The following is a 21,300-nucleotide window of genomic DNA, read 5'->3' on the forward strand; positions in this document are numbered from 1 at the left end:
TTACAGGTGTCGTTGTCGCAGTGACAGCTAATGTTCGCGGCGAAGCTTGGTATTTATATCTGTCTCAACTGATTCCGTCCCTTTCATAAATTGCAGATCCTTGTGCCTAAAAAAGTGCACTCGGCCAGATACTTTTGCAGAGAAGGAAAATATACCTAACGAAAAGAAAGACAATTTTAATTATGAGAAATAAAGAAATATTTTTTCAATAAAAACAATAGTGTAGTTGCACTAATATATTTTATTCACATCTTCTCATACAACATCAATACATAATACATTCATACAGATATAATCAAATATACAAACATTTGCGAAACATCGATTAAACATGTCATTTGCTTTAATGATAAAAAAAAAATGTATTTACAATCAATTCATTTTGTTTTATTTAATTAAAATGTTTTTAATCTACGGTACAGCTTCGTCATTTTTTTAATAATATATTTAGATACATTTTGGCCGAAAAAGTTATAAAAGAAAACTTTGAATTTTAAAATAATTATTTAAGGAAATAACATGCATTAAAATAGGAACATTTCGCATTAGAGACTCAGCTTATTGCAAATTTTTTTTTTCGTTGATGACACGTGACTTGACAAGCTGTAATTAAAAATAGTAGTAACAATATTTACAATTGTTCATTTTATTTCTTAAAATTCTAATTAAGTACAACTGAAAAATATCAATGGTAAAGTTTTATCTAACTAAAAATGATAGCTTTATCAAAAAATTTGGGACTAGATTTTTGATAATCATTTTATAATTGTTTTTTTTTTCAGTATTTAGAATTCATTAAAATCTGGACTACGCTCTTAAATACATGACAAAAACGTCAGTCAGTCGAAGATTTTTATTTAACAAAAGTTTGAGTTAAAATAATATTCAATAATACTTTCATATAATACATTGATTCATAGACAAACTTTGGTACTAAAATATTATTATAGCTATACAAAATATTCTCTGAGAAAGCTTAAAAAAATATATTTACAAAATATAAAATATTACGAAATACTCATACATATTTGGTACTTAAATAAAATAAAGAAATAAATAAGAATAATTCGAAACATATAGAGCGAAACAGAATTTCTACCGATTTAATACGAAAACTTAAAAAACAACAAAAATTCAAACTAAATTAATAAAATATTACAAAAGCATGTCCATATTTAAATATTCCTCATAAATAACTAAAATTGCATTTGACAGTCGACAATAATAAATACGATAAAAAATTTACTAAACGATTACCTCATAATCTATCTTATGTTTAAAAGTAAAAATCGTAGCCATAATAATTCCAAATTTTTACTAAGCCTACTAAACTAAGGTGGGAAATATTGAAATTCCTAAATTCTCGTTAGACAACTAAAATGCCACTAATCTCATCATTAATGAGTATCATCATTTTAAATACTGCCAAAGTTGTCATTCTTAAATGTCATCGCATATCAATTTTCATCACTTGACACTGTCACTTCAATATGTCGTCACACGATTGAAGACCGTTATATTCATCACATTCAATATTGTATTTAAAAAAAAATAAGATATCAAAATATGAAACACCATTTTCGCAAATCGTTTAAGTCCTCGTAAATTCAACAATTCTGAAATATAATTGCTCATCAAAGTATCCCTTGAAATTGTCCTCGCAAATCCATTGATTTATTCATTTCGTACGTACATACGTCGTTCATCTTTTGACAGAATTCGACAATCCAATATGTTAGTAAAAGAAAATCTACAGATTTTCTCATAGTAAATCACGTCACATCTCTTCCAATATGATGGAATCTTCAGCTAAATGTCAATCTAAATTTTATTTAATGAATGGAAATTCACTATCACTTTCATCACCAGAGCCGTCGTAGCTAGATGGTGGGGTATCAAGCTGTGGTAGACCCAAGTCCAAGTATTCCTGGTTAGCGGTTACCGTCAATATTTTGTCCAAATCCTCGACCAACTCTGTGAATGATGGTCGGTCGCCAGGAGAGAAGGACCAGCACTCTCGCATCAACATGTATCTAAAAATCAAAAAGAATATTTTTATACTAGCGGAAACAATAGGATTATCACACATTCGATAGGATCTTAAGATGAAACGCTTGAATGTGTAAGTCATGAATTATCATCATCATTGACTGTCTCGTTGATCTATTGGCTATATATAATAAGGCCGCAGATCCCGAGATCCTGGGTTCAAACGCCAAGTCGGGCTAATAAAAAGTTATTGAGTTTACCTCTCGAAAATTCTCAGTAACAGCCCGGAATCTGGAAGTTGGAAGTGTGTACAATGCCGTGCCTCGGAAGCACGTAAAGCCGTTGGTCGTACGCCTGAACTCTTTTCGGTCGTCTTGGATTACCGTCCCATCGGATTATGAGAGTGAGGTAAACAGAGAGTGCACATGTGTTTGCGCACACTATTGCACTATAATATGTCCTGCTCAGTTGGATAATCTCTCTTAAAACTTGCCGCCGTAGCCAATATCAGTCAGGAGGACATCAAATATTATCATACATGTTAAGTTAACGAAAAAGGAGTACCTCTATAGAATAAACTACATCATTGAAAAGCACTGTGAAACACTTACATTTCAAGACTACAACACGGTGGTTTCTCCATCCGATGTCCAGCGCTGAGGTGCTGGTACATGTACTGTCCCGGGACCGTTGGGTACGGAGTTCCGCCCAGGGTCATGATCTCCCACAACAACACACCAAACGACCAGCTGTGGAGAAGTAATTGGAACCATTTCAAGATTGGATCTAAATTTGGCTGACATTTATTATTAAGTAGATAGGTAAAATAATCTTGTCACCTGTTTAAAAAATGAGGCAAATATACACATACTCAACAACAGGAATTCAGTTCCTATTCAGACTTTAACTTGCAATTTTTGGTTGCGGTGGGTCTTCTAAATTTTACGAGTCATTTTTAATGTTTTTTTACACTTAATATGCCAGCGTTTGACCGTTGACTTGCCTGATGTTAAGCATCGACAAGGTCTAGGATGTGGCACACTTGCCTATAAGAAACCTGTTTACTCTGGATTTGAAGACACCAACATTGTACCTATCAGAAAATACGGACTCAGGCAAAGCATTCCACAGTTTCGCAGTGCAAATGATGAATGTAGATTCAAAGCGCTTCGTACGTAGGCGGGGAATTTCTACTGTGTAACTTGTGTAACTGTGTGCTTTGTTCGCGTTTGCCTGGCCGTTCCACAGTAAAAGGGGACGGGAGGAATCAGTTCGTGTAATTCCTGAGCACATTCTCCGAAATGTTTAAAGCTTTTTTATTCTTTAAAGTACAAGATAAAAGTACATATTCATACTTTTATCACTTAGAAATTCTAAAACCTATGTAAAATGGATGAGATAATTAGGAAAGAAAAAATTTAATAGACTTTCTACTTACACGTCAGTCTGAGTTGTGAAGACTTTGTGATACAACGACTCAGGAGCCATCCACCGAACAGGCAGTCTGCCTTCTGTTTTCTTGCGATAGTAGTCGTTGCTGTGGACGTCCTTCGCGAGACCGAAATCTGCGATTTTGAGTACACAATCGTCTGACACCAGCACGTTACGAGCTGCTAAGTCACGATGGATACACTAAAAGAGAAAGAAATAATTAACTTTAAAATATTTTGAAAACTATATAGATAGACAGATAGACAGGGTGTTAAAAGGTAATCAAACTTTCAAGTATGTTTCTTTTGCTTATAACTATTATTAATGGTTCACCCTTAAAACTCTAACACAGAAATGATGCTCTTAGCATTTGGTTAAATTAAGAAAAGAGGTTTTATATCATTATTATTTTTTAATATGCGATTTAAAATACTTTAAAATTGTATATAAGAAAACTTACCCGCCTGGACGCCAAGTACTCCATTCCCCTCGCAACTTGGTAGGAGAATGATACAAGATCTTTTTGTGTTAATGTTTTCTTTTCTTTCGTATCTTCAGTAGTAGATTCGTATCTAAAATATTATAGAAATATATAAATTAAAAATGTATTTAAAAATGAAAAGACGGAATTTTATGTCTTTTAGTATTCGTATATTTACTGGACGGTTAATAAAGATTACTACTTTGTATGCAATACCAATTTGCTACATAAGTATTATGAGTATTATAAGTATTATGTATCCCTTAATTCATAGTCAGTTATTTCATCTCATATGTAAAACCTTAAATTTAGTAACAATTAATTAGAAAACTGGATTATTTTAACAAAAAATAATGAAATCGTTCGATGGTCGAACAATACAATACATAACTCAATTCACGCTTCAAGGGGAATTTACACGACTATGTTCTCTAACATTCATTATAAGATTAAGTCATTATAATATTTTCATACACACACATACATTCACTATTTAAAATAAACTAAATTATAGACCTTTCAAGCGTAGTTAAAGGAAAACCCTTTCAAATAACATTATTATCATATATTTAATGTTTACCTGTTTCCAGGTCGATGGTTTCTAAGAAACTCTCTTAGATTGCCATTAGGTGCATATTCCACTATGACGTATAAAGGTCCGTCTTGTGTGCAACATCCTAACAAATTGATGATGTTTACGTGTTTCCCTATCATCTTCATCATTTCCATTTCAGATACTAACGCCATCATCTCTGCGTCTGTGTGGCCCTCTGTGTGAAAGAATATAAAACAAATGAGAAATATATTTTAATTAACAAAAATTAATACTCTTTACTAGTTATAGGCAAAAGTGCAGGTGCAAAAAAACCCTATTTCTTAAATTTAAGGAAAAAGACGTAAAATGTATGGTTAAGTAAGGTAGGTTCTTCAGAAAGAACTCGTTAAGCAAATTCAAATCAAAATGTAACAAAAATGGGTAACTAAAATGAAAGGTGCCCTGGCTGCCGCCTCTACAAGGTACAGTACGTACATACATTTAAATAGGTTTTTACAAATTACATACCTTTCAACATCTTGACGGCCACGACAGACTGTAATCCTGGTTTCAGTATTCCTACACATTCCGCCTTCACGACCTTTCCAAATTCTCCTTCTCCTAAGATCTTCCCAATACATAGAGACTCTCTGGGAACCTCCCAATCTATATCAACTGGCAACTCGTACTCTGACATCATCATTGAATCACATGTATTGCCTTGGACTTGTGACAGCTTCTGTTTTTCGATCTTTACCACTGGCATTAACTGTAGTGAGTAAATAAGTTACGATTTTATATTCGAAGACAGTCTAACATATGGGCCACTTAACCGTAAGAGGTCATCACCGTTCATACACATTACCGTTAGAAATAGTAACCAACCCTTACATCGTTAATATGCCACCTACCTTGGGAACTAAGATGTTACGCCCTTGTGCCTGTAGTTACTACTAATAAAAAATGTATCAAGCGAAACGGTTGCTTGTATTTACAGTACTATAGGGTTCATTTCCGTCTAGCCAGTACTCACCAATCCTTCTCCAGCAGCATTCGGTGTTCCGTTCATTTGCGGCTTCTCCACAGTTACCTTCTTCGTCCAATGCGTCACTATAACTGCTCTTGCCGTTTCTATCGCTAATTGTTTCTTCTCTTTCTCTTGTCTCAATTTTTTAAATATCATTACCACGATAATAGCGGCAACAAAGAACATCGCACCCAGCACCGCGGTCAGAACATTAATAAGTACTGTATGTTTTCCATGATCTAATGCTTCTGTTATCGGCAACGCTAAAATATCATTTTAAATTTTGTAGTAATTATATTTTTAAATTATGTTTTGATATTAAATATACATATCATGCATACACGCTACTAACTTATAGGTAGGCAGGCCTATTTGTCTTCACTCTTGTGTATACATATTTAGAAATGGAATAATCTTTAAAATAATTCATTCGTCAATAGATTAACAGTTTTTGAATATCTACGTTGAATATTTCGCATAACAGTGATGAATTAATTTAGTATTTATTTTTGGATTGTAATAATTATTAGCTTCCAAAACGTAGTTGACATCGAATTGATGATTAAAAATTGGAAAAATTAGTTTAAAGTATGTTATGCTTGAGGAGAAAGTCTAGAATCTTCTCCTCAAAAAGGAAGATGAGGCCTTAGCCCAGCAGTGGGGCATTTACAGGCTGTTGCTATGTTATACTTACAATCTAAAACAGTCAAGTATCCTTTAGCCGTGGTGTTTCCAAGTGTATTTAGAGCAACACAGACATACCAGCCTTCATCTTCTTTAGTCACATTGTATATCGTCAGCTGTTCTGGTTTATCTTCAGGATTTTCGCTCTGTAATAACAAATTGTGTTAAACGGACATTATATATTGTTACTATTCAAGTCACAATAACAATTCGTTCATGCTCCGATTTATTTTAAGCATCAGGTATTATACAGAGATATAACGTGCAATACAGTTAAAACATTTTTATCGTTTTATAAATTTGAATTACTAAAAAAAAATACTATTATTTTTCTTGTTGATGTATCTTGTAGTAATAAATACAAAAGTTTGCCAATATTTACGATTTGAAACTTGTATTATTTACTAAGCTGTCAATAGGTTTTCTATTACATAGAAAATACTGATATCGAAGAAATAGTTGTTCAGAGTATAATAATACTCTGAACAACTATTTCTTCGATATCAATAAATATATTGTAATAACTAAAATCACCATTAATTCTAAGGTTAAGGAATCATGCAACAAGCATCTATTTACTGAGTTTTTTTTATTTGTTTTAATGTTAGGACGCATGCTTGCAATTAATTATGATCGCGAAGAAGATGCCAAGTATGTGGGCGTCGACAAAATCATTTATCTCCGTACGATGATAATGTTGACCCGAGCACAGGACATTGGCATCTATTTCATTCATAGATTTATTTTAATCACATAGAAGAATTATATTCATCGAAGGTAATATTGAGATTTATTTAACAATAACATCATCACACAAAACAATACATGCGTTAGTCACTCCCTCACCGTAACTATCTTTGTAACGTCTTTGTATACAACGGACTCTTTAGTCGAAGCGTCTGTGGTAGTCTCGTTATATATGTACTCATGTTTCGTGAAATACATCCAGTAAAGGGACGGATGAAGATCTGTTAGGAATTCGCAGCTGAATCTAGCCGTTTCACCGACCAACTTGGTCTGATTGACGGCCGCTTGTGTTAGCACAGGCTTCGCGTATAGACGCTCTATGAACAAAGATGTTATATACGTTTTACAAAGATGAAAAATATCCGGATAAAACTGGTCATATTTACAAAACAGTGATATGTTTATTAGTCATACCTAATATTATCTTATACATATGCGCTTAATTTTAATGATTTTTCAAGCAAGTGCTATATTATATACTAAATAGTTTATCTTCTAACAATGTTTATAAATATATTCAGAATATTACCCACCACCACGTATATCCTCCACCAAGAAATAAACATAAACTATCATAATTGTTAATTAATTGTAACTGTAACCGATGAAAATATTATGTGCAACTTTTTCGTTTTAGTTGCAAAATGATTATTGAATACCGTAACCAATTAAGAACTGACACCTATAAAATGAATTAAACACCTCAACAAGATCACCGACGGGAGCTGGTGCGTCACTTGGTCCAACTTCAGTATCTTTTACGGAATAATTTGTTGGTCTGATCCAGTAAAGGAATGGTTCCAAATCGGAAACCGGTGGGCAGGTCAACTGCACGGTTTCGTTTACGAGCACCGTGATGTTCCCAGGGTGACCCTCTTTTATATACGGCTTCGACGGATAACGTTCTATATCAATATAAGTTATTTAAACTCAGAATCACATATTTCGGGATCATTTATACAAATAAAATTTATTTTTCTTACAACTACATCGAGGAAAGTTATTATTAAGCTTTAAAAATAACTCATTATAAACGATGTGATTTGAATGAAAAATCACCGATATAATATAAAAATTCTCACAAACCGATGAAGGTAATTCAAAAATATATTTAAGTGTTTATCAATCTTTTTTTTTAATTAAATGGCGGTTCTAATTTTCTTGAAATCATTATCAATATTAATACCACTTTTAGAATTTAGAAGATGGAAATCTTAACTATGATTCAAACACCACTGATCATGTTCTTAATTTTTGTTTATAATTAGTGAGGAAACCTGCATGTGGCGGATAAAAACTGTCACGTGTAACCGACCCGCATTAAAGTAGCGTGGTGGAGCTAGAGGTGGAGAAGCTCTGCTCCACCACGCGGAGCAGAGCTTCTCCTCAAAAAGGAGAAGCCTTAGCCCAGCATTGGGACATTTGTAAGTTGGTGCTTTACTTTTACTTAACAGTTCTCAAATTATACTTTTCTACTATATTATATAAAAAGCCGAGATGACCTAGTGGTAAGAACGCGTGAATCTTAACCGATGATCGTGGGTCCAAACCCGGGCAAGCACCACTGAAGTGCTTAGTTTGTGTTTATAATTCATCTCGTGCTTAACGGTGAAGAAAAACATCGTGAGGAAACCTGCATGTGTCTAATTTCATTGAAATTCTGCTACGTGTGTATTCTTCCAACCCGCATTGGAGCAGCGTGGTGGAATAAGCTCCTAACCTTCTCCTCAAAAGGGAGAGGAGGCCTTAGCCCAGCAGTGGGACATTAACAGGCAGTTACTGTCTGTACTGTGTATATTATATAAAGATAACTTACCTTGTATGTGTAGTGTGTATGTGTGTTGAATACACCCCAATTCACTGCAAACTTTGCACGTGTAGTTTCCATTGTCTGCTTTCGTGAGTTCATCGAGTGCCATAGACCATTTACCGTATGATGGTTTAAAATAACTTCTTGATATAGGAGTACCACTATTTTTGTACCATGTGATATTCGGCATTGGATTACCTGAAAATATTTTACATTAATTAGGTTTATTCAGATAAGACTGAAGACGAACTATCTATATCTGATATTGGTTTTATGTTCAAATTTAACAAAAAGATTATCCTAAAAATATGATAATTTGAAAATTTATTTTCATGTTCTTCAATGAAATCAGTACTTGTTATATCTAATAATATATTTATATATATGTATATAAAAGAATGAATGACTGACATGTCAACGCATAGCCCAGCACTACTGAGGCTACCACTATGAAAATTTTGCATATGGGTTTCTTTAACATATTACTATATTTTAACATATTATAATAATATGTTACAAATAATATTATATAAATAGGAATATTTTGAAGAAAAAGCTATAGAAATTATATAATACATTATAACGTATAGACGCGGATGAAGCCGTGGATAAAGCGTTAGCAATGTATAAATACCTATGTAAGATATTTATTACTTCAATCCGACGAAAACCGTTTCAATAATTAATTCTACAATGCTTATAAATTATCTAACAGGATGTCATACCTTCAGCAGCGCATTTAAAACGAATCGAACTTCCCGCTGGTTTCATTTCCATATTATACATTTTCGAGGGATGCTTAAACTTTGGCGCGTATTTCGATTTTGTGTCATCAACGTGTCCATAATTAAGATGATCTTTTTCATTTTTATCATCGAGGTCGTCGTCTTTTGTGTTATCATATTCTTTATGTCTTTGATCTGTCGTGTTATCATCAATTGTATTATTATCAACGAGAGGAGCTGAATGTTGTGCTAGTATTTCAGGCATCGGTCTTAGAACGTCCACATCTGATTGATATTCTGTAAAAATAAAAAAAGGTCAGTACAAAGACTAAAATATATTATCAAAAGGAATATATGAAGTGAAACAGAAATTTAAGAAATATTTAATAAGAAAACATGTCGACGTCTGTATGCATTACAGCTCACGTTTGCCTTGGAATCCAGGACGTTTGCTATGTTTACACATCTGGGTGGCAATAAAGACGTCGATTAAATATAATATCGAAATAACTGAGGACACACTCAAAACGAGACACGAGTAAACACGGTGAAAGTTGTCATCGAAGAAATAGCGGAAACTATATGGACGTTTGAAGACACTGTGTTTAATTTCTATAAAAGGAATACGTACCCTCGATGTTGTCAGGACCGAGATCTGGCTTATGTTTAATTGTGACACTCATTTCCTTGCTTTTGTCATCTTCATTTTGGCACGTATACACTCCAGCATCTTTCGCCCGGAATGACTTTATTCTTAGCCTAAAACATTGTAAAATTTCGTCTATCAAAATAATACTGTTGTTAATGGATTTAAAGAATTATTTCAACATAACTTAGCAGTCAAGACGTATTCATCTAAATTTATATCAATATATAATGATCATCCATATATATATATATATATATATATATATATATGGATGAAATATATATATATATATATATATATATATATATTTCAGTGATAAAATAACAGATTCGCATCGTTTTACAAAATGAGTATTAACAATTTTCAATAACTCAGCTGACTGGCTTTCTTAATCCATGTATCAATATAGAGGCGTGATTGATAAGTTATTATGATGGGTAGATTATTTTCAAATGCCTCGAATAGAATCGCGTGTTACACCCGCTTGCATATGAATTATAGGATATATTTCAACTTCGGATAGAAATGCATAAATATTGATGTAAGTTGCTTGTGTGTTGGATTTAGTGCGTCGTTATTTTTAGTATTCTTGTTATTTAAGCGAAGGATATAGAACGTTATGTACGACTTAATTTTGTTGAAACTTTAATTTGTTTAGTCAAATATAGCAGAATGTGAAATACTTTCTTGTTTGTTGTGAGTGTATTAGTTTTGTAAGAAAAAATAATACACACACACATAAACATATACTTGTAATATTCTTTTTAATGCTCTTTGCCTGTAATTTTTTCCTTACAACCGTTGATTAATCCAGTTAAAATAAGCAATTTATAACAACATGTTTGATCGTCATCATTCGTCATAATTATTTTATTTTTTATAAATATTATCAATGTCTACTGTTTAGTTGTGCAAGCCCGTCTGGGTACGTACCATAATCTACCGCTAAACAGCAATGCTCAGTTTTGTTCCATTGTCAAGGGACAAGAGAGTTCCTAAATTTGGTGACGCATTAACGATGTAAGGGATTATTTCTTACAGCGCTTTTTTCTAATTCGCCATCCAATTTTATATTAAAAAAATATACTAGAAAGTTAATGTTGTATAGTTCTAGTGCCTACCATTGTTTCTGTTGCATCATTCGCTGTCTCGACTGGCCGTCCACCGGTTTTCCGTCTAAAAACCATCGTACTGTCGGTATCTGATTCCTCGGCTTCAATCCGCATATAAGACGCAGTCTTTCATTTGTCGATGCTTCTATTACTGTGTATGTATCATCTGTAACAAAGAGATAAAATTATGAGTATATTTTAGATGAATGACTTAAGATTAATTCAATAGAATTGACTATTGCATTACTCATATCTGTAGTTAGTAAACAAATGATATTCAAATCAAGTGTACATGGAGTTATCACGTGCTTAATGTGGCTTTATAATTTATCTCAATATCATGAGGAAAATTTTTTTTATCCTGGGCCATATTCACACACGGCTATCTGATCTCATACTAAGCATAGCTTGTACTATGGAAACCAGACAACTGATATACTACTTTTTTTTTTGTAAATACATACGTATATAGATAATTACACCCAGACTTAGGACAAACAGACGTGTTCATGCACACAAATGTCTGTTCTGGGTGGGAATTGAACCCACAACCTTCGGCGTGAAAAGCAATCTACCAGCCACGCCATCCGGCCCACTTCCAGATTAGTTATGTTATGTAGCATATTATGTATGTAGTAAAGCGTTGTGGAATGAATATTGACGTAATAGGACAATTACAGACAGTTACATCATCATCAAAGAACCGCTACTGTAAAACTATCTAAATTTGATTTATATAAATTCCTGCATACTTTTTAGTTGGTGTCTCCAAAAAATATTGCTTTCAATATCCACAGAACCATGTATTTGCATGACGGGGTGTTATAAAAATAACCGCATTTGCAACGCAACACCTGAGAGCAATAAATTCGCCCCAAATATATAATTTTAACGCATCCACGAGGCGAGAAAGTTATTGCACTCCGTTACCTGTTGGAGGCGGAGCACTTAACGTTTATTTTTGATCTTTGTAGCACTTCGCGTGAAATTGGGGTGTAGTTTATCTTTTAATGTTTGTTGTAGCTAAATGTTAATCATGTTTAAATAATAAAGAAAAATACTTGAGCTTTACAAAGCTGCGTAGTAAAAATATTATTATGTATAGGCCGATTGTACTCAATGTTATAATAGTGATTAGTACATTAATCCTCACGTTTTCCTTCACCGCCGAGAACGAGATTCGCCTTTATCACACAAAGAAAAATGTGATAAGACATATCATCGTCATTATATTATAAGAACGCACTATATATTTTTAACTTTTTGCGGACTGGTCGGCGACTAGTATTTAGTAGTTTATGAAAAAATAAAACTTTGTTAATGTTTTGTTTTGATTGACTACTCTACAGCCTCAAAAGCCTTGATGACTTTTTTTTTAGTGGTTTTGTCAATATTAGAGAGTGTTTTTGGAACAGTAGGGAGGGGGCGGGGACTTACTTAAAATATGTCTGAAATTATCTTCAGTACAAAATAATTATATTGATACCAAAAACTACTTTATTTTCAAAAATTCATCTCCAAAATGAACTCAGCTCGACTCGACTTTTTATAAGAAAGATTAACTGCACATGTATATGGGCGTCAAATAACAAATCGGTTATGTAAGCAGACCCAAACGCAATTTTAATAATTACGATTTCTTAAAATACAAACTAATTACAGACGTTAAAAGAGAAACTTGATAACTGAAAAGGCCAAAAACAAAATGACATAAGCGTCGTTTCGAAATAAATAAAATGTAAAGTATTTGCTTTGTACGTGCTGCATATGGCACATAATATAATTTTATGTCCGCTAAATATCGCGTTAACCCTCATAAGTCCTGACTGGAGGTTATAAAAACTTGGGCATTATTTTTGGCTGGTGGTGTACCATTTAGGTTACTGCATATTTTATGGGATTAACGTAACTTATTATGAGTTGTGTAAACACGGCTTAATTAAATCCCGGTCCTGACTCGGGACGCTTTATAACATTCAAAGGGTTGTCACAGTAATTTTTTTAACATAATTTGTTTATTTTTACTTCGTGGCGACTTTTATATCGAGATTGTTGTCGATGCCATAGCACGCAATAATAAATATTTTCTTTTTACTACATATTCATGAACTAAGTATAAAGCTGAAATTCCTGAGCCTTGGCTTCAGTTCCCGGGTCGAGTCGCTAAAAAGTTTTTCTGTCAATAAATTCTTAGTTATAGCTAATTTACATTCGGATGTTGGCAATGATGATCACCCGTGCCTCGGAAAGCACGTAAAGCACCTTTCCCTGATTTATCTTCTATCAGAGCGAACTGGAGAGACGAGCGAAAGCACCAGCATTTACTAGAGCACACATTTTCGTTCAAATTAATATATCGAGCCCCAGAAATCGATCAGGAAACTCTTTATAGACGACATTTCGTTTTATTATAATTAGCTATAAATTTACTGTATTTCTATAAAAAATAATCACTTATTGATATATTTACTTATTATTTTGCGTTCTTTCAAAATGAATGGATCTTTCAATAAACGATGAATTATTCCATACGAATCCATTTAAATCTAGTACGTCATTAGCATTAAGTTTAAGTCAAGGTTAGACTAGACCTTAAGTGCAAATAAAAGTCACAATGTTGCATTGCTTTGTTTAAGTGGGCTCGGTCGACTTTACCAGCCCTGATTTATGGTCTGTGAATTATGGTGGACGATAGTGATGCGCTTCGTTCACTCGATGTCGAACATTTTTGATAATAATTTACGATAAAACTATAGACGGTATTAAACCTATTTTTATTGTTGATATATTTTTTTAAATGGTTTTTCGTTATTTGTTTAATGTTTTTCAGATTAAGCAAAACTTCTGATTTTTGTTTATATTTCATATGAAGCGTAAATGTCAATCGAAACGAGAGACAATTTCGTAATTATCGATGACTAAAAGTCGATTAGTTATCGATAATCGTCACGATATATCATCACTATTTCTTTCGCAAGCTCCGAAATGATTTTTAGTGTTGCACATGTTGAACAGATGCAAACCTGTGCCCTTGGGTCCAAAAAAGCTTTCTCAAGACTCAATCACATTTTTTTTATTTTAAAAACAATAGCGTCTCCGTGAGAACATATGGACGTGCGACCATCATTTGGAATGTTCGATTTTTATTCTATCGATGATTGGCAAATGTATGACAGGAAAGCCGAAAGGATGTTGCCAGCCGTAAATTTATATAAAATTGAAATTCGATGCAATTCGCGTGATTGAAATAAATATTCAAAATAGCATTTTGTTTCCTAATTTCTAAGTATAGTTTATTGTTTCAGTAACATTGAAATTACTTTTTATTTCTGAGTATATTCGCCCGTGTCTGGGAAGAGGGCGGGTTTGAGGTAAAAACAGCAACCTAAAGGGAAGTCCTTGGTTCAAGCTTACTTCATACCAAATCTCATAATAATCAATTCAGTGGTTTAGCCTTGAAAGCCCTACAGAGAAGTTTACTTTCGCGTTTATAATATAAGTAGATTAAACTGAGTATAATAATGTCTAATGATATATGATTACACAAATATGAGTTTAAGTTAAGCTTACTGTCGTGGTTATTTAAGATTTACTAGAAGAGTTATTTTGTTTTAAATTATTTTCATTGTATATCGTTATCATAATGTCGTTGATATAAAGATTTAGTGGGATCGATAAGCAATGCTGTGTCTTCTTCTTTCGAATGTCAAATCAATAATGACAGAAAGGGACGGATTAGTGTTTTATTTAACAGTCGTTAAGCAATGTTTATAAGTAAGGCCTGTAAGATATTCTATTAGTATATGTATATATATAAGTAGCTGCTCGTCTCGACTTCGTGCGGATTAAAATATTTTATATTTTTTCTTAAAAAAAATATCGATTGCTGCGTTAACATTCCTTACAATGCCAATGTCTATGGGCGTTGGCGACTTACCATAAGGTGGCCCATATTCTCGTCCGCCTAGCTATTTTATAAAAAAAAAAATATTATATAAGTAAGGACAATTACAATTTAAACAAAACAAAATCACAAATGTTGAATTAACTTTTGAATCAATGTTAACCTGTGGGACCACACACAGATATTTTAGCTATGTTATTAAATTATGCAGTCCTCACCGAGGAAGATCACTAATTGTACAGACATTGTCCTCTCATGGGATATCATTAAGAACAATGGTGTTGGGATTATTTAATCTTTTGAATTTCGAATCCTGTGATTTGTAATTTACAATGATAATTTACTTATTGTTTTATAACGATGTCTTTGAAAGGGTTGTTTTCTTTCTTCGGGTAATTTTTTTTTTTGGCTTGCGACGACCCATTGCTGTAAGAAATATAAAGTACATCTTACGTTTACAATGCGATCTAAGATGATATAGCCCTTGTGTTTGTAATTACACTGCCTCACTCATCTTTTAAACAAAACAAAACAGAATATTGATTTTTGGCAGTAGAATTTTAATTTCAACATAATTCTTGTAATTGAACAAACCTTGTTCAACCAGTGATTGTTCAGTTAGGCTTAAAATAATAATTTACAATTTGAATGGCTTAAAACTATAATCAGATGTGAATAAAACAGCGCGAATATATGAACAAAGCATTCCCAGGATGCTTCTTCAAAATTGTCCTGGACATACCAAATGCACCCTGCAATGTTTTAAGACAAAAAAGGAAATAGAACGGTTGGAAATCTCAGCTTGGAATCGATCCAATGATACATTTCATTTCAAGATACAACTCTATATAGAATTTTCTATTTAAAACATAACAACAACATAAATGATGTCGTGGGGTTAAATAGTATAGAAGTAAATAAGTTGCAGCGCCAACTAGCTGCGAAATACGACAAAGGTAAAAAAACATTCTTCATGAAAAAATATATGTATCAATTTTAATAACAATAGGTTAAACGGTTAAGTTTATTAATCTCAAACAGATGTACATACATTTTATATTTATAGATTTGTGGTTTTGACAGCGTCATTGGTTGGGAGGGCGAGTGCTGAGACTAAAGCCAGATGTCGTGGGGCTTACAATGCGCACCTTCTAAGGGTGTTTCTGTAAGTACGGCCCTCTGCTTAGGAGGTCGTCGTTGGAAGCATGTATTTTTAATATTCGATGAAACATTTTTTACTATTCCCGATTCAAATTAGTTACGACTTCTGTTAATAATGAATATATAGAATAAACATTGGCCTTATTAAAGGTTTAGGCTTTTAAGAAGTTTTTCTGAGTTTCCTTCGACGATTTTATGCGGGTTTAAAGTATTTTCGCAGTACCGTGTGATAATGATATATTATTTATTCTATATATTCATTATTTACAGACAACATTATTAATAGATATATGTCTAAACTTTCTTCATGTTCTTCTTTTGAATGACAAATCAATGATGACAGAAGGAGATAAATCATCGTTTTACTTAACAGACGATGAACGACGATTACGGCCAAAACCGTATGTATATGTATTTAACTATAATAGTATAAAATCTTATTTCATAATAAATTTAACATAATAAATATGTTTGGACTATTAATTTTAGTTCCAATAAGGTTGATGTAGCACTGTACTCCTCGCTAGGTTATAAAATAATCTGTATTAAAGAGTCCCGTTTCCCTTTTTATACAAAATAATTATGTACAATATAACGAGACAATGAGCATAATACCGCTATAAACTATTTTTTTCATACAACCATCGTTGTTTCTCTTTTAACGTTGTATTTATAACCGAATGTCATCGAGCTTCATAATTTTCTTTTATGAGAACCGTGGTCCGAACTGAATTAAAAAAAAAGAACTGTCGTCATACGTTGACGGATTTATTAGTATAGAAATATGATTCGCTCTCTTTAATTACATACTTTCTATTTATACTAGAGATTTGAAAATATAACCTATTTTGAATCCCATACAAACTAAAGTTTTTTTAAATTATATCAAGAATATTGTATATTTGAATATTTGTAATGCCAAAAAAAGTCATTTAGTTAGTTTATTTCGTTAGTTTGATCTAAAACGTTTTTGAAATCCTTAAGTATTTTTCCTACAGATTAAATAAGAAATATCAATTATTCAAAAAGGCATAATTATTTTTTTAAATATTAATATGCTCATTAATATATGTATGAATTTTGTTCAACGTTGAAAGCTATAAGAATGTGTCTGTGGCGGACAGAATTTTTATTGAAGGTGTAGAATTAGTAAAAAAAAACAAACTATGAAAACAGCCAAGGCGTAGAAATCATTTTACGACACCACCAAGGTTATTCTGTAAGAAACAAATTCGAAAACGACATAAATTCGATCGTAAATGAAAATACTAATTCCGTTGTCATGCGACATTAAATACAATAATAATTTTTAATGACATTACATCAATAAAAACTTTCAACGTTCTTTTTTATTTTATGTGAAGTATTGATTAATTACGAAATAACTCCACTGTTTTTATTTTGTTTTTTAATATTTTTACTTTTTATAAAGTAAAATTATTTTATCTATACTTATTATGCTATATATTATTGTTATTCGAAATTCAAATCTGACATCAATTCGTTATATATCTTTGTAAGACAAGCGAGATAGAGAATCCTCCTAAACATGAATTTGTTATTAAAAACAAATAAATATTGACGTAAGCTGTTAAATTTTTGGAAGTTGAAATTTTTACAATTTAAAAAAAAAGCCGTGTATATTTTATAACTATGTCTAAGTGAATATTTGAATATACGTAAACATATTTAAATGAAAGTTTCTTTTGAATTAAAAAAATATCTCTCATTAAATAATAAAAACCTTCTTTTTATTTCGAGTTAAATCTAATTAGACTATTTCTACCGTTCTTACGTATGAGTGGGTCAAATCTTGAACAAAAAGTTAAGTGACAACACTCCCGCAAAAATATTGCACACGTCTGGTAATTGGCGACATTACAATAAAATAAACTAAAAATTTTAATTTATACAAAATTTCCGCCAAATAAAATCATAGCTTTATTATATCTGTATACTCGTGAATGTATTTAAGCGACTCGTACTTCAACAACACATTAATAAAGGACAAGTTCCTGTAGGAACTCGGAAGCCATTAAGCTGTTGTCGGATCAACAATGACCTTTCAGAAAATGTCATTGGCACAATTGATGATCCTAAGATAAACTCAATTAAAAGTGGTTACAAGCACATAGTGTACGCGTACTGCTTTAAACGCGTCGTCTTGAAATACAGCTTCAATGTATAAATAAATTATATTACGTAGAATTACTAGAATACTTTGAACACGTCGGTTATAATAAGCGGTAGCGGTAACTTCTAAAATGATTAAAAAGTATTTGTAATACAATTAAAGTATATTTTGGTTTTAAACTCAGTTTTAGTTAGATATTTCGGTACAGTATTTGTTTACTACATAGTAAAACCATTTATATCAATGAGATAACAAGACAACAAAACGTGAGATTGTCGCTCAATTTTGAGTAACCTATACTTATAAAATCGTATCGTTTATCCTGACGGATTATCGACTCACAGATAAAAAAACTACTGGTTTATTGTATAACGCAAGCATCCGCTACGAAATGTTTTTTGGAAATTTCAACTTTAATTACTTATAATGGGGTAATTTTATGAATTTATTTCCTACGAAGTCGATACGGAAAGCTAGTGCTTGTGTATTAATAAAAGGCAAATAATAAAAATTCTAAAGTAAAAATAAAAACACAAAAATAAACATACAGACAGAATACTTTTTGCATTCAAATCAAACGACTAACGAAAGATTTCTGTATTTTTTAAATAACCTATTGACAACAATTATTATCGTGCTTTTAAGCGCGCTCATAAATAAGCATGCTAGTATAACCAAGTTGGATGTATTGCATCAGTTCTAGCAGTTAGTTGGACAAGTTAACATAAAAAAGGCGGAGAGTGTATGAGATATTTCTATTCCACATCAAACCCTTACCTAATCTATACCTAGACTGTTATAAGCTATTGTTTACAAATACATCTGTAAATATTTATATTATTTAATATGCATTTTCTTAGCAGATTACTCTATAATGATATTATAAGCAGTTGTGATATATATTTATGTTCTTCCGAGGCAATAGCACTTTATTATTAACAACGTAAAGATCAAAACTAAAAACAAATTTTAAAGATCCTAATATGATACTTAATAAAAACTAAAGGTAAAAAATGTATTTTTATTTAACTTTAAAAAACATTTAAATGTTTGATGTATTTATAAAAAAAGCCCCAAAAACCTATATGAGGGATTTGAGGTGTCAAGTATCGATGTCGTTTTTAAAAACGATACTGCATCTAACAAAAGTAATTTTGCATCTGAGTATAAACTTGCTGTTGCATTATAATCCATATAGTCTTAAAAATAAAGAACTAAATGAAGCTATACATATATTAGATAAGTTGGTAGCTATTGAGGGTGTCGCATGACTACCGTTATATTAGTTTTGGCGTATGACGTTTTGAAATAGCTTCGTTTCCTCTTCAACCGATGGTGTAATTTTCTGTCATAACTAATATTAAAACATCAACAACATACATCTTGGCAGTGATAAAACATTTCAGACAAATTGTCATTCAATCATATTTTAAATTTACAGCCAAGTTCGAAAAATGATTTGTATTTAGAATTTACAGTGTGATTTTATTTGATGGTTTATAAATAAAATATTGTAAATAAGAATTTAATTTCTAGATTGTTAGCTATTATTCAAATATGTATTTGCATTTTAATGAATAAAATTGTAGAATAAAGTCCTTTTGTTAATGTCATTGATTGTAAGAGATGTACAAAATGGTTTGCGAAAAGTATTTAAATACATAATGCAAATACTTTTTTTATTTACTATTTCAAATACAAAACAGCTTTGTTTTTTGTATTTTAAATACTAAATACAAAGTAGGTATTTTCAAAATACTTTATTTCAACAAATAATTTTATTGAATTTAATTTTCTTTATTTATTAATAATTTTAATAAAATCTGTTCTACACTTCAGAAACACTTTCACTCATCTTCCTACTGTGTTCAAAATTTCATATTATTTATAATACTTACATGCATTTTCATTTGCTTATTTCACATTAAAACAATTATAATACAATTAAGAAATAACCTCAACATTTTACAGATAAAATTGAACAAAGAAAAAACTGAATAGATTAAAGCTTTTAAAAACATATGTAGCGGTAGAAAAAACAACTGTTGACGCCATGATTGCCAACATATATTTATTAGAGAAGTATTAAATTTGAATTATGAGTTATTGTGAGGATGTTCAAAAGCGAATTTTCTTTTAGGAAGCCATAACACGACCTACAACATCGGGAAGATGAAAAGAGATATTTATTTTTAATTCCTACAATCGTAGACGCGACCGTAATATAAAATAGAATTATTAAAAAGGCGACAACGGCACATCCGTTTCCTCTGTTCGGATTTCGGGGCTACGATTTAGTGTTCCTTATTTGTATGTGGCATTTAAATTATAATCCGTAGTAAATGAATGAAGTTAAAACCATTCGTTGTATTATTTACTAGCGGTCTTATGAACGTTGTTTAACGGAAGACAAATTAAAACCTGATTTTCTTTTTTTCTGTTATTAGTAATTTTACGTTAGAAAGAAGAAGACAAAGCATATTTCTCCATAAGTATTTTGGCCTGACTGACTATCAACGCACAGCTAGAACTACTGAGCCTAGAAAATTTAAATTAGAAATATTTGTTTAGTTTAGAATGTAATTATAAGCTAAGAAAGGATTTTGACAATTTCAGCTTATATGGAGGAAACGGGAGGAGTAATTTGATATGAAATTTACGATAGTCAAATCTAAGACAGCTAGCCTTAGCATTAAGTAAAAGAGTAGACGACATATAGCCAGAAATTGTCCCCATATCCATCGTCATCGCAAAAATTAAAAGTCTTTTGAGTATTTCTCGCGTAATGTTCCGGTTAGAAATTTTACAAATTACTTCCGTTTAAGGTAAAAGTAGATGCAGACAACGGTTTTCTTGTTGTTATTCCGAACATCTTGTTAACAAAGCCCCATAGCGTCTGCATTTCTGCTAA

At 31.8% G+C, this 21,300-nt stretch overlaps 1 protein-coding gene across 3 annotated transcripts in view; it reads right to left on the reverse strand.

The window, feature by feature from the left end:
- Positions 1–289: 289 nt before the first annotated feature.
- Positions 290–21,300, reverse strand: part of LOC126776319 (fibroblast growth factor receptor homolog 1-like) — an 81,038-nt gene continuing 60,027 nt past the window's right edge. For 2 of the 3 annotated variants that reach the window (XM_050498757.1, XM_050498756.1), the window contains exons 3-15: positions 11,200–11,356; positions 10,061–10,188; positions 9,430–9,726; positions 8,711–8,902; positions 6,994–7,211; positions 6,158–6,293; positions 5,470–5,726; positions 4,965–5,205; positions 4,482–4,671; positions 3,881–3,992; positions 3,428–3,621; positions 2,601–2,738; positions 292–2,033 (exon numbers count right to left, since the gene is read on the reverse strand). In XM_050498757.1, coding sequence (XP_050354714.1) covers positions 1,829–2,033; positions 2,601–2,738; positions 3,428–3,621; positions 3,881–3,992; positions 4,482–4,671; positions 4,965–5,205; positions 5,470–5,726; positions 6,158–6,293; positions 6,994–7,211; positions 8,711–8,902; positions 9,430–9,726; positions 10,061–10,188; positions 11,200–11,356 — 2,465 coding nt within the window. In that variant the 3' untranslated portion in view covers positions 292–1,828. Of the gene's footprint in view, positions 2,034–2,600; positions 2,739–3,427; positions 3,622–3,880; positions 3,993–4,481; positions 4,672–4,964; positions 5,206–5,469; positions 5,727–6,157; positions 6,294–6,993; positions 7,212–7,596; positions 7,800–8,710; positions 8,903–9,429; positions 9,727–10,060; positions 10,189–11,199; positions 11,357–21,300 lie in introns of all 3 variants that reach the window. The other variant, XM_050498758.1, reaches the window with a different exon arrangement.

The sequence above is a fragment of the Nymphalis io genome, chromosome 20 (genome assembly GCF_905147045.1).
Source record: "Nymphalis io chromosome 20, ilAglIoxx1.1, whole genome shotgun sequence".
Lineage (NCBI taxonomy): Eukaryota > Metazoa > Arthropoda > Insecta > Lepidoptera > Nymphalidae > Nymphalis > Nymphalis io.